Source organism: Indicator indicator, chromosome Z (genome assembly GCF_027791375.1).
Source record: "Indicator indicator isolate 239-I01 chromosome Z, UM_Iind_1.1, whole genome shotgun sequence".
NCBI lineage: Eukaryota > Metazoa > Chordata > Aves > Piciformes > Indicatoridae > Indicator > Indicator indicator.
Genome location: NC_072053.1, coordinates 66,510,661 through 66,523,531, shown reverse-complemented (window position 1 = coordinate 66,523,531; position 12,871 = coordinate 66,510,661). Strand labels below are relative to the sequence as shown.

Here is a 12,871-nt window from a genome sequence, read left to right as displayed (position 1 = left end):
AGTTCCATGGGCCTATCACTGGACGATTTTTGGCCTTGTCACAGTAGAGGGCACAGTTCCAAGTAAACAAGCTTACTTCTGGCCGAGAAACACACATGTAGTTCAAAGACTAGAAGTAGTGTTTCCTAAACTCTGCACAACACATTTGTTTCAAGATGTTAGAATCTAAGAAATCAGGACACTTACCTAAAACTAGTGTTCTTCTAAATTAGACTGAGAACTTTAAAAAGTGTATTTGTGAAATGCTTAAACGATGGTATGTCAAAGCATTTTCCAGTTTTAAGAGATTTGGTTTCTGACTTATGGCTTAAAAGTGTTCATTATTAAGTTCTATTATCTACAACACTTTCAACAAGAATTCCTTCATAATTTCCTGAAAAGTAGCCCAAGAAAACGTAAACATATTTTTCACCTCCACACCTCTACAGCTACTAATAAAGCTTTAACTTGCTTGCTTTAACACAAAGTCCTCCCCAAATCCTACCCACATTTCCTCCCTTATCACCCATTCCTAGCCAAAACCTCAAGTACTCATGCTCATAAGAAGCATTCTTGTTTCAGTTACTGATCTACTGAAGTAATTATTTATGAACAGAGAGCAGTCTTATTTCCCATAATCCAACTCCTAGATAATACATTTTGCTGTCTCATGCACTGGTGAGCATTTTGACTGGCAACATCCCCTCAGTTCTCTTTTTTATTTCCCAGGACTTTACTGAATACAGAGAACAGAATCTTTTCAACAGCTTTTCTCAGTAATAAGACTAATGTTTTAAATCCTTGAAGCTTTTTAACATATGCTTCAGCTAGATATTTGCCACCTCCCTCAGCCACACTGTTCAACCAAATGAATTCGTCTGACTTTTAACTGTTGTCCTTTATTTTTCTTAAGGCAGAAGAGGAGGAGGGTAAATGAACAAACTTTATTAAAGCAGATGCAATGTTCCATAGTTTCCATTCCCAGATGTTACATTAAAGGCTGCTGCAGACACACCTTCAGATGCTCAATTCTCCCTTCTTTCAAATGAATGCCACAAGGACATCAACTTGGCTATCAAAGGCAAGCACTCATGCCCAAGCAAGTGCCAAGGCAACCTCCAGCCCTATAAACTCACTGAAGAGCCTTCCTCTCATTTCAGAATGTATTTCCCTGAGGGTTTTTCAACAGACTCCCATGTGACAACAGAAAACATGCACCTACAACCAAAACACATCTTCTCCCTGTTCCCAGCCTTGTACAAGATACTGTCACTACGACCTGTCAAAAAGGGAACTAAAACTATAATAAACCTCATCCTAGCAAAATCTCACATGTGCTACCTCATAAGTGCAGATTAACCCCTGCAGCTCACACTGTAGGCAAAACAATAAAGCCTAGCTGCATGCATCCCTTAGGCAAGTATAGCTAAGAACAAACGCTCACCAAGTTCTTCTCCTGTACATACTGCTGCAGGGAAGAGCCCTACAACTCTTCCAACATTTCCTTGCTAGACAGGCATCTGCAGGGAGCAAGTACCACACTTCTGCCTGCGCTACCTCCCCTGCCACGATGTCATGGCCCACTTCCAGTACACGCGATATAAAGCAGCTGATTACTACTCTGTCCCATTAACAACTGATGTGGGGGCACACATTCCTGAAAGGAAAAAAAACTTTAGCTTCCCTTAGTATTCTTGCTCCTCTTATCCACAGTACAATGTGAGGTATTCTCTCACCTTCTGGGCACTCTTCTCCAAAATAAGTAGGGAAGTCCATGCGCTGGGGGACTGGCCACAACAGCCCCTTTCCTCCAGCTATGAGAAGTCACTCTCACCCAGATGTCCTCTCTGAACCACGAGGAAAACGTGTCACCCCACGGTGGCCTGCGCCCCTCAAAAAGAGGTCCGCATCAACCCCGCCTCCCTACCCCCAGCACGCTAAAGCGCCGCGCTTCTCTCTCCCACGTTGCAGCTCCCCACCTCCATCCCCGGCTGACCACGGACATCCTCCACCCCGCCACGCCGCAATCTCCAATCTTCTCCCAGGCGGTCACATCACCCCTACACAACCCTGTCCCTAGGCCCTCACAGAAGCTCTGACCACCCCTCCTCGCAGCACACACTGCTCGCTCCTCCTCCAGCGGAGGGGTCTATCCTCATCCTTCCCCCACCTTGCCCCGGGGTAGGGGAAAAGCCCTTCGCAACATTCCCCTCGGCCGAGTCGTCCCCTTCGCGAAGGGAGCGCGAGGCCTGAGGCCGGGAGGGAACGGAGCGCGGCCCTCCCACTGCCTCCCGCGCGAGCCCGCACCGTCTCCTCGGGATCGATGTCGATCCTGAAGGTCTGTTGCTGCAGTGTTTTCAGTGTGATCTGCATGGCGGCGGCTGTACGCAACCCGTCGCGGCTCAGCTTCAGTCCCCGCGTCCCCCGCAGCGCGGCGGGACAGCCGGGGAAGACGAAAGGGAAGAAGAGCAGGAAGACGCGGCGGAGGAGGTGGAGCTCTGGGACGCCTGTCACACTCACCGCGCGGCGGCAGGCGGAGAAAAGGCGGTGCTCAGCCACCGCGGACCAGGAAAACCGAGGGCAACGGGGATTGGAGGGCACGGCGGCTGCACGCCCCCACCCGGCGGGATTGGGCGGGTCAGACGGCATTTAACAGCGCCTGCTCACCGTCTGTTCACCGCCTCTTTTGGGGGTCGGGGAAAGCGTGCATGCGTCCGAACTGGGTGATGCCCGCAGCTCCGCTCATCGCGGTTACTACCCCGACCGCTAGGCGCTCACGGGCTGGGATGCTTGCCATGCGCAGGCGCGGAGAAACCTGCCGAGGGCGCCCCTGTGCTGGCGCGCGGCGGCGGGTTGTAGGGAGGGGAGTGCATGAGAGGGCGATAGAGTTTGGTACGTGTACACTTACAAGACGTGCCACTTATAAGCTGTTCCTACAAATTTATTCATGCATGCATACGTATTTATAGGGCTGTGGGGCCCCTGAGGGTTGCAGCCTTATGCAGGGTGGCTGTGGGTGGTGTCAGTTCATGGAGGCCGTGGATTTGTCTGTCCTTCCAGCAAGTCTACAGTGCCTGTGAGCAGGCGTTGTTCAGTGCTTCGTCTCTTAAGGTGTGTTATTGTGACGTGGCTGTGCTGCTGAGCAAGCCAGCTTCATGCCTCCTTGGAAAACTGATTGCTCTGTTAGCCCGTGTATGCACGGTGGGTGCTCTTCCTTCCCAGTCACTCTCCCCACAGTGCTGGTGTAAGATTCTGGGCCCATTTGGTTGGCAATACGGAGTGATGCACAGTGACCGAAACTGACACATCAGGAAACCACAGCAAATGTCGAGCATGGTGAAATACTTTCCTCTGATAAGTCAATAATGTATTATTAAACCCAGGACAAGTTTCTTGAAGACCCGGTGTCTTTTTCAGAATCATAGACTCATTCAGGTTGGAAAAGACCTTCAAGATCATCAAGTCCAATCATGAACTCAGCACTGCCAAGTTACCACTAGGTGCATGTCTTTCAGGACCACATCTGTACATCTTTGAAATTCTTCCAGGGATGGTGACTCCATCGCTTCCCTGGACAGCCTGGTCCAGGGCTTGACAACCATTTCAGGGAAGAAATTGTGCCTCCTGTCCAATGTAAACTTCCCGTGGCACAACTTGAGGCAATTTCATCTTGTCCTATTGCTTGTTACTTGGAAGAAGAAACGAACATCCTAAACATTTTCCCCCAAACTTCATAAAAGAACTCTGTCCTTTTTTAATTTAGCGAAGTGAACTGTGGTCCCTATACATTAACCACTGTTTGCCAGGCTGTACCTCTCTGAGGAGCAGCCATTCCCAAGCTGTGGCAACACTGCAACTGAAGGCAGAGTTCCCCTCTCCCTCTGAGAGAGCTCCCACCTCTCCAATGGAGTGAGGAAGGTGGGAGAGGAGCATGCCAGACCCTCATGGATCCTCAATGACCGTGGGCCCAAGCCACTGCCAGGGGAAGGTGGCAGAGGGGAACGCTGGGCCCTCACAGCTCCTTAGTGACCACAGGCCCAAGCTAGGGGTGAGGGAAAGAGGGAGGCAGAATCACAGCAAGACCTAAAATGTGCATACTGCAGAAGTGTAGACTATTTCTCTGCCATAGTCGTCCCAAGTCTTTAAAACTGACATTTATAAGCTGTTTGTCTGCTTTTCCTGAAGTCTGTATCGTTTCTGCATTATCATTTCTACTTCACTCCAGTCCCATGCATACAAATAGGGAGCTCAGAAGTTACTTGTTCATCACATGAACTGGAGTATTGGATGGGACAATGTAGTGCCTCAGTTCCACCCATGCTGGTTTTGATGAGTTATTAACCTTTGTTTTCCCTGGTACTCCTTATACAGTGGAGAGGAAGCCTTGCTACAAACAGCATTTAAAGTTGAGCCAGCTGTACCAGTAAAAAAGACTCTTGCCATCACGACCTCTTCCATCAGTAGGTGTGGAATCTCGCTGTGTGTTTTCCTTGTAACCAGGGCTGTCTTTCTGAAAAAGAGAACACTGAAGTTAGGATAACAATGCTGTGGCATAGGTAAACCCCAGATTTCTTGGTATTATACAATGCCTTGAGAAGTTCTACTCTGTCACACTGTCAGCAAAATGTTTGTAACAAAAAAACCCTAACCTTTTAACTTATTATCACAGCTTGGTTTCACAATAATTTGGTACCAGCAGCTCAGTGAAGCAAGGGCCAGCAGGGTACATAGCAATAGAAAGGGAAAATGGGAGACACTTCACCTTTCAGGACCATATAAATATTGCTCACACAGCTGGAGGTGCTGTCATCATCTACCTCAGGCTCTGACACAGCTGCTATACAGCCAAAGTGTTTTAGGGCTTTCACAGCCCTACTGTTGCTAGCAGGAATTCAGCATTCTTGGCAACACAGAAATACTTGCTTGCATCTTGCAGGGAGCCTTTAAAGGCAAAAAAAGAAAAAAAAAGTTGTGTGAGGTAAGACATTGCTTGCTGTTTTTTTGCATGAGTTGCTTCAATTTAAAATATGCTACTTGTTCACTTTCATTATTGCACAATACCAGATCTAGTTCTGTGCTTTGCCGATAAAACAAAAAGGATTTTTTTCAAACTTCTCATTCAGCAGTCCAGGCTGTGTAAGTGCAGAGCTTCAGATCCAAATGAAAGTACCTCCTGCTAAGGAATTGTGTCACTACAAAGTTTCACTACTCTTTTCTGCTCAGAACACGTTAAATGCAAACTATTCATTCTGATTTTTGTGGTTGCCGATTATAGTATGAAACCATTCATCCTAGTTTGTGGTGGGGCAAGAGTTCATTTGTGTAGAGGCTGTTTATCTCTGCTGTGAGGGCTTGTAAAGGCCTCAGCATAACTGGAAATCAACTGCAAAGTCTGTGAACTGCTAAGAATAGAGCTTTTTCTGACCATTTATTTGCTCTTTAAACAAATAGAATGAAAAAAAGAAGAAAAAAAAGTGGATGGGTTTTTTTTTGTTGTTGTGTTTTTTTGGTTGTTTGTTTTTTTTTTTTTTCCCGGGTATTAAAGGAACTTGGGATGACTCACTGTATAGGACCTAAATTAAATAAACAAGTTACTATTAATTCTTCTAGCTCAGCCCTTTCAACTCCATTACAATGGTTAAAGTAGAGCTGAACTCCAGGTTTTGCTTCAGTCCGCTTCCCATCAGTTGCATAATTAGGGGTATTTTTTTTCCCCAGAGTAGTCTTGTCTTTTAGTTTCATAGTGCTTCTCCTTGACATCCAGTGCATGTTTTTATTTTTTCCATTTTGTGTCTGAAGTATTTTGGGTAATTGTCCTCTGTTAAGACTGGAGTATCACACTCACTTTGTTTACAACAGTCTGGATGCTGACTCAGTGAGTGCACGGACCTCTGTGCACATACAGAAAAACTTACATATAGAGAAACTTACATCGATTGGACTAGGTGATCTCCAGAGGTCCTTTCCAACCCTTACCATTTTATGATCTGAAAGAGAAGTGAAACATAGCCCAAAAGTTAGCCAGAAGTTTGAATGTAAATGTGTACAGTAATTAGTATTTGTTTTTTTCAGGACTCCTGAACTTGAATTTTCAGGTAAGTTGATCTCCCTGGTGCAGTTACTTCCAACTTCATACCAACATGTCTTTGTCCAGCTCAGCTCTTTTCATTTGTCTGTGATACACAAAGTCACAGAATCACAGAATAGGTAGGGGTTCAAAGAGACTTTAGGAGATTGACTAGTCCAACTCAATGCCAAAGCAGGTTCACCTAGATCAGGTTGCATAGGAATGCATCCAGGTCAGGTTTGGAAGTCTCCAAGAGAAGGAGACCACAGCCTATCTGGGCAGCCTGTTCCAGTGCTCTGTCACCCTCAAGGTAAAGAAGCTTCTCCTCAGTGAAACCTCCTCTGTTCTAGTTTGTATTCAATGTCCCTTGTCCTGTCACTGGACACCACTTAAAACAGCCCAGCCCATCCTCATGACCTCCACCCTTTAAATATTTATAAACATTTATAAGGTCCCTGCTCAGTTTCTGCAATGCAAAAAAGATCCAGGTCTCTCAGCTTCTCCTTATAAGAGGGATGCTCCAGTCCCCTAATCATCTTGGTAGTCCTTCTGTGGACTTTCTCCAGCAGCTCCTTGTATCTCTTGAGCCATGGCACCCTGAGCACAATGCTGCAGATGTGGCCTCACTAGGGCAGAGTAAAGGATAACTTAGGGAAGGATAATCTCTCTGGACCTGCTGGCCACACTCTTCTTAATGTACCCCAAGATACCAATGGCCTTCTCAGCCATGGGGGCACATTGCTGGCTCATGGTTAACATTGCCCACCAGGACTTCCAGGTCCTTCTCCATGGAGCTGCTTTCCAGCAGGTTAGCCCCTCATCTCTATACTGATGCATGGAGTGATTCCTCCCTAGGTGCAGGACTCTATACACTTGCTTTTATTGAACCTCCTCTCTGCCCAACTCCCCAGCCTGTCCAGGTCTCACTGAATGGCCACACAGCCTGACAGGGTGCCAGCCACTATTCCCAGTTTTGTATCATCAGCAAACTTGCTAAAGTACACTGTTCCTTCATCCAGGTCATTGATGAATATGTTGAAAAAGGCTGAACACAATACTGATCCTTGGGGAACACCACTGGCTACAGGCCTCCAACTAGACCCTGCACCATAGATCACAACCCTCTGTTCTCTGTCATTCAGCCAGTTCTCAGTCCACCTCGGTCCGCTCATCTATTCCACACTTCCTAAGCTTACCTATACGGATGTTACAGGAGACAGTGTCAACAAGACAGTGTCAACAACCTTGCTAAAGTTGAGGTAGACAACCATCTACTGCTCTCCCCTCATCTCTCCAGTTCTCCATGGTCTTTCAAAAATGATGGAGAGTGGCTTAGCAATAACATCAGCCAGCTCCCTGAGCACTCATGGGTGCATCCTGTAGGGGCCTATGGATTTGTGGGTGTCCAGCTTGTCTAGATGATCTTTATCCCAGTCCTCCTTGACTTAGGGCAACTCTTTCTTCCTCCAGACTTTCTCCTTTTGTTTTTGGTTCTGGTTTTGGTTTTGGTTTTCTTTTTCTCCAGGGACTGGGATTCCTGAAAGCAGGTCTTGGCAGTAAAGACTGAAGCAAAGAAGGAATTCAGTAACTCTGCCTTCTCTTTATTCTCTAACACCAGGTCACCCACCTCATTCAGCAGGAGGCCCACATTTTTCCTGGTGGTCCTTTTCCTACTGATGTACTTGAAGAAGCCTTTCCTGTTATACTGTTACATCCTTTGCTAGATTTAATTCCAAGAGGGCCTTAGCTTTCCTCATTGCATCCCTACATGCTCTAGCAATGTTTCTATATTTCTCCCACGTCCCATTTCTCCCTTTTTTCCACATACTATGAGCATCCTTTTTGCATTTGAGATTTTCCACAAGCTTCTTGCTCATCCATACAGGTCTCCTGCTACCAGCTTCCCACAGTCATTCTCATTTATTGCACAAGGCAGCACTGAAACAGCTTCACACTGCATTTGTCATGATAGTGAAGTGTCATGATAGTTCAGGTTAATCAAGTTGCTAGATTATGAAGTATTACGTAGAGACCATGGGAGAAGTTGTAATTTAGAGCACTTTCCAGCACTTTGCTTTTTGTCCTGACTGCCAGATGAAAGAGAACAATGTGCTATGCTCTGAGCATTTTTCCATAGTGTTCATAATTTGTGCAGGCCATCTGCTGTGGAGTACTGCAGAGGATACAATACATTGCTTTCCTAGCTTGTGCTTAGCCCCACAGCTGGAGAATGTGAGCCCTTTGGATTCATCAAGAATTCTCTTGAATCTGTAGCTACACTGTTCACATAAAGTCACATGTAAAACAGAAAGCACAGAAAGATTGTACTTTGCAGAGACATAGGTAGTTTCTAGTCCAAACTTCTACGTGGAGTAGGGTCAAGAATGAATCCAAACCCCAGACAAAGCTCATGCTCAGCACTTTGTCCAGCCAGCCTTTGAAAACCTCCAAGGACAGAGGTCCCACAATCTCTCTGGTTCCTGCCACACTGCTTAATTATTCTCATTTTTTTCACCTTCTAACCATACTGAAATACTCTGTAGTTTTAGCTGATGTCACTGTCTCTTGCCCTCTTGCTAGTGAACACTGGGAAAAGCCTTTCCTCATCCCCTTGATCCTATTTAGGCACCAGAGTGTGCTGTAATGTGCCACAAACCCTTTTCTTCTCCATGCTGAACCAGCCTTTGTGCCACATACCCTCCTTTTAAGGCAAATACTTCAGTCCCACAGCCCCAGTGGCATCTCCTGAGCTCCTCTGATTCATCAGTGTATCTCCTGGTTGGGACCCCAAAGAAGATGTAATGCCTGGATGAGGCCTGGGGGATGCTGAGCAAAGGGGGTTACCCCTGCTTGCCTCCTCTCATCCTGGATACAAAACAGGAGAAAATCTTTGAAGGCAAGGCAAGTGCTGCCTGTGACCCTCCATGGGAAGAAGCAGGGAGCCCACAGGGGTGGCCAGCAATGATGGGATGTAGGTGCAGTCTGTAGGTCTTCATCCTATAGCTTTCCGGGGAGTCATAAGGTATTGTCTGATGAACCCTCTTGTCATATGTGTCTGGAGACTCCTGCCATGGCCATAGTGACATGATGGAGTCCGGGGAAGACATAACCCAGGCCTCAGTGACTGGTGTGAAACACTTATGCTGAACACAAGACAGGAGATAGGGAGATGGAGTGGACAGTGACACTGTGGTAACTTCAGACATCTCACTCTATCTGAGGCCATACTACTACTGGAGCAAGCACCGTGTGCAAGGATGACCTGTTGTGACATCCCTGAGAAACAGACTGATGTCACCCAGCAATGCACTATGATGACACTGCCTATACAAGTCTCATCCAGCCAGTTCTTGCCAAGACTCCAGTTTCTGAGGCTGGAGTGCTGAGCAAATATTTGGTGCTGGTGTTCTGACTGAAGCATTTCTGCCTGCAACTATCCACGTCTGACCCCAGAGACATCTGGCTCTGCCAGGTTCAGGCAGACAGGGTACCCAGGAAACACACCGACAGCAGCAGAGGTGATCTAGGAGGCAACATCTCACCTTGGGTTGCTGGGAGGGTTTCCTTCTTGAGGACCAGGGTGTTCCTTCCACCCCTCCCCAGGCCAGCACATGACTGTGGCCTCTCTTCCCTTTGAAGCATGACACCCGCTGTTGCTACAGCAGTGAGAGGGAGCAGATCATCAACCCCAGCTCTCCCCAGCCCACTACAGCAAGTGGAGACCATGACTGCAGAGCTGAACAACTGCTCTCCAGTATGCTTGGACAACTGGGAGGAGACCAGCTATATGATGCCATGTCTCTGCCAGTTCTCCTGTATGTGTATCACTGAGTGGACTGACAGCAATCCTGACTGTTCCCATGCAAGAGAAAAGTGACCTCCACTGTGCATTCAGTGCACGTGGACAAGGACTTCAAGAAGCAGGTTGTCACACTACCTGTGACATCATCAGTTTTCAGCTGTCAAACAGGCAAAGTTCCTGAACCACCAGCTGCCCATGATCTCCATCACTGCATCCTCCTTGTTGGCAGCTCTGGGGCTGGTGCCTAGGCCTCCTGTGGGGAGCCTCTATTCTGACATCTGGGCATCTGAGACGACTGAAATCTGCTTTGCCTGTGGTGCTCTGGTTGCAGCCAGCATTAGTGACAATCTTGGAGGGTGCCATCCTACACGCTCTGTGTGTCTGTGGCCCAAATGAGGAAATCCTGTTCCAGCTGTTCCCTACCTTGTGGGCACACCATCATGGACTGGTGTAGCAAGGTGGCCCAATGCTGGATGGGCCTGAGGGACACCTGTGGTGTGGAGGGACAGGAGGGCAGCCCTGCAGCTGCCCCCAGCCATGCTGCCCTCTAAAGGGATATTCCTGCCCCCAATCCAGCCCCTTCCAGAAGCCATGACATATCTGAGGCAGAAGAGCTTGTGCATCATTGTCTGCCGTTCATGACGCCATTCCCATCCACAGGGATCAAGAAGAGCCAGAGGAAAACCCAAAAGAGGCTTTGCCTGGGCCTTCCACTCCCTTCACCTTATCAGCTGCCATTCTTGGGTATCCTAACAGACCCTCTCTCTATTCCCACCCATGGGGAGCAAGGAGAGCCTGAGGAGCACCCAGAGGAGGCTGTGCCCACGCCTTCTACTCCCACCTGGGGCAACCAACACTCCCCTGGGAGGCCCCAGCAAGCCCAAAGGGGGAGACTGGCAGCCCTGAGGCCACTTCACCTCTGAACAAGAGGTGACCCCACCAGCAGCAGTAGAAGGGTTCTTCCAGAGCTGGTGAAACCAGAGTACCAGGCCAGTAGGTGGGTTATCTCCCCCTGGGGGACTGGGAGACTTTAATCATTAGTACAACTGTAAGTATCAAGTCACACAATAAACAGATGAAATCTGCAGAAATATTCTTAGCGTTTCTAACAATGTAGTTGTGTTGCTATCCCCATCCATGTTGGTTCCTCATGTGGCCTATAATGACTATCAAGAGGACTCAGTCCATACTTTCCTCAGGGGCAGAGGTGAGGATGACTGTCCTTGCATTCCTCACATCACCCACTCATGGCATGGATCATCTGGTGCTCTCAGTCTTTGGTACCTCCCCCAAGCTCCACAACCTTTTCAAGATGACAGTGACCTCACAGTGACATCAGCCAGCTCGCTTAACACCCTCAGAAAAATCTCATCAGGGTCAATGAACATCAAGGTATGTGACAAAGTTCCTTAGGAGACCCTTGAGTTGGACATCCTTTGATGCTACAATTCTTTGCTCTTTGATCCATGCCTCTGGAGTACAACTCCTGAGAGCAGTGCTGGTGAAGACTCAGGTGAAGAAGGTACTGAGTCCCTCATCTTTGCCCTCATTTGCAATTACTGTATCACTCAACATGTTTAGGAAGCACATACTTTCATTGCTTATTTACTATATACAGAGCAGCAGAAACCAATCTTGTTGATTTTCATATCCCTCACTATCCTTAGCATCACTTTGCTTTTCCTGCTTGCAGCTCTGCTCATCTGAGATGTGTTTCTGTGTCCTTTTTCTTGTCCTAACCCACATCAGCCCTGTACATCTTTTTTTGCATTGCTCTGCCAAGATTTGCCTGTAGAGCCATGCCTGCCTCCTGATAGATCTGTTGTGTTTTTACTTTGAGCATCGGTGTGGCTTTTTGTTTGGACAAGGTTATCTTTAAAGGCCTGCTAGCCCTTTTGTGCTCCTTTTCCCTTCAGAGCTGGCTCCCATAAGAGCTGCCTCCCTCTTACCTCTTCCCTGAATAAGCCACAGTTTTTGCTCTTGTGGTCCCAGGCTACGCATCATCCTAACTGCCTCCAGGATCTTGACCTCCTCTGTATTAGGATCATTACAGTCATGGCTCCTATGCACTGTCACAGCCCTGACCAGTTCTTCCTTGTTTTTACTTAGTACATCCAGAACAACATCACCCCAGACTGGCCCATTGATCATCCCTGTTGTCCCTGACACGCTCTAGAAATCTCCCTGATGGATTTTCCCTTGCAGCATATGCAGGGAGGTTGTGATGCCCATTTATAGAAAAGGGTGTAGGGAGGATCGAGGAAACTATCAACTTGTCAGTCTGATCTTGATTCCAGGGAAGGTCATGGAGCAGATCATCTTGAAAGCCATCACGTGGCATATCCAGGACAACCAGGGGATCAGGCCCAGTCAGAATGGGTTTATGAAAGTCTGGTCCTGCTTGATGAACCTGATCTCCTTTTATGACAAAGCGACCTGCTTAATGAGTGAGGGGAAGGCTGTGGATGTTGTATACCTGGACTTAGTAAGGTCTTTGGCATGGTTCCTCACAGCATCCTTTTGGATAAACTGGCTGTCTGTGGTCTGGACAGGCACACTCTTTGCTGGGTCAAAAACTGGCTGAATGGCTGGACCCAAAGAGCGGTGGTGAATGGAGTTAATCCAGCTGAGGTCTAGTCACAAGTGGTGTTCCCCAGGGCTCAGTATTCGGGTCAGTTCTATTTAACATCTTTATCAATGACCTCAACTAGGGGATTGAATGTACCCTCAGTAAGTTTGTAGATGACACCAAGCTGGGTGGGAGTGTCAATCTGCTGGAGGCATGGTCAGCTCTCAGAGGGTTATGGACAGGCTGAATCAATGGGCTGATGCCAACTCTACAGCCTTCAACAAAGCCAAGTGCCAGGTCCTGCACTTGGGTCACAAAAAAACCCATACCCATACAGCACTACAGGCTTGGGGCAGAGTAGCTTGAAAAGTTGCTTGGCAGAGAGGGATCCTGGGCGTGCTGATCAACAGATGACTGAACGTGAGCCTGTGGTGTGCTCAGGCAACCAAGAGGG

At 47.7% G+C, this 12,871-nt stretch overlaps 1 protein-coding gene across 2 annotated transcripts in view; it reads right to left on the bottom strand.

The window, feature by feature from the left end:
* The window catches only part of RAD23B (RAD23 homolog B, nucleotide excision repair protein), a 49,500-nt gene extending 47,090 nt beyond the window's left edge, over positions 1-2,410 (bottom strand). For both annotated transcript variants that reach the window (XM_054397378.1, XM_054397379.1), the window contains exon 1: positions 2,287-2,410. In XM_054397378.1, coding sequence (XP_054253353.1) covers positions 2,287-2,352 — 66 coding nt within the window. In that variant the 5' untranslated portion in view covers positions 2,353-2,410. The remainder of the gene's footprint in view (positions 1-2,286) is intronic.
* Positions 2,411-12,871: the final 10,461 nt, after the last annotated feature.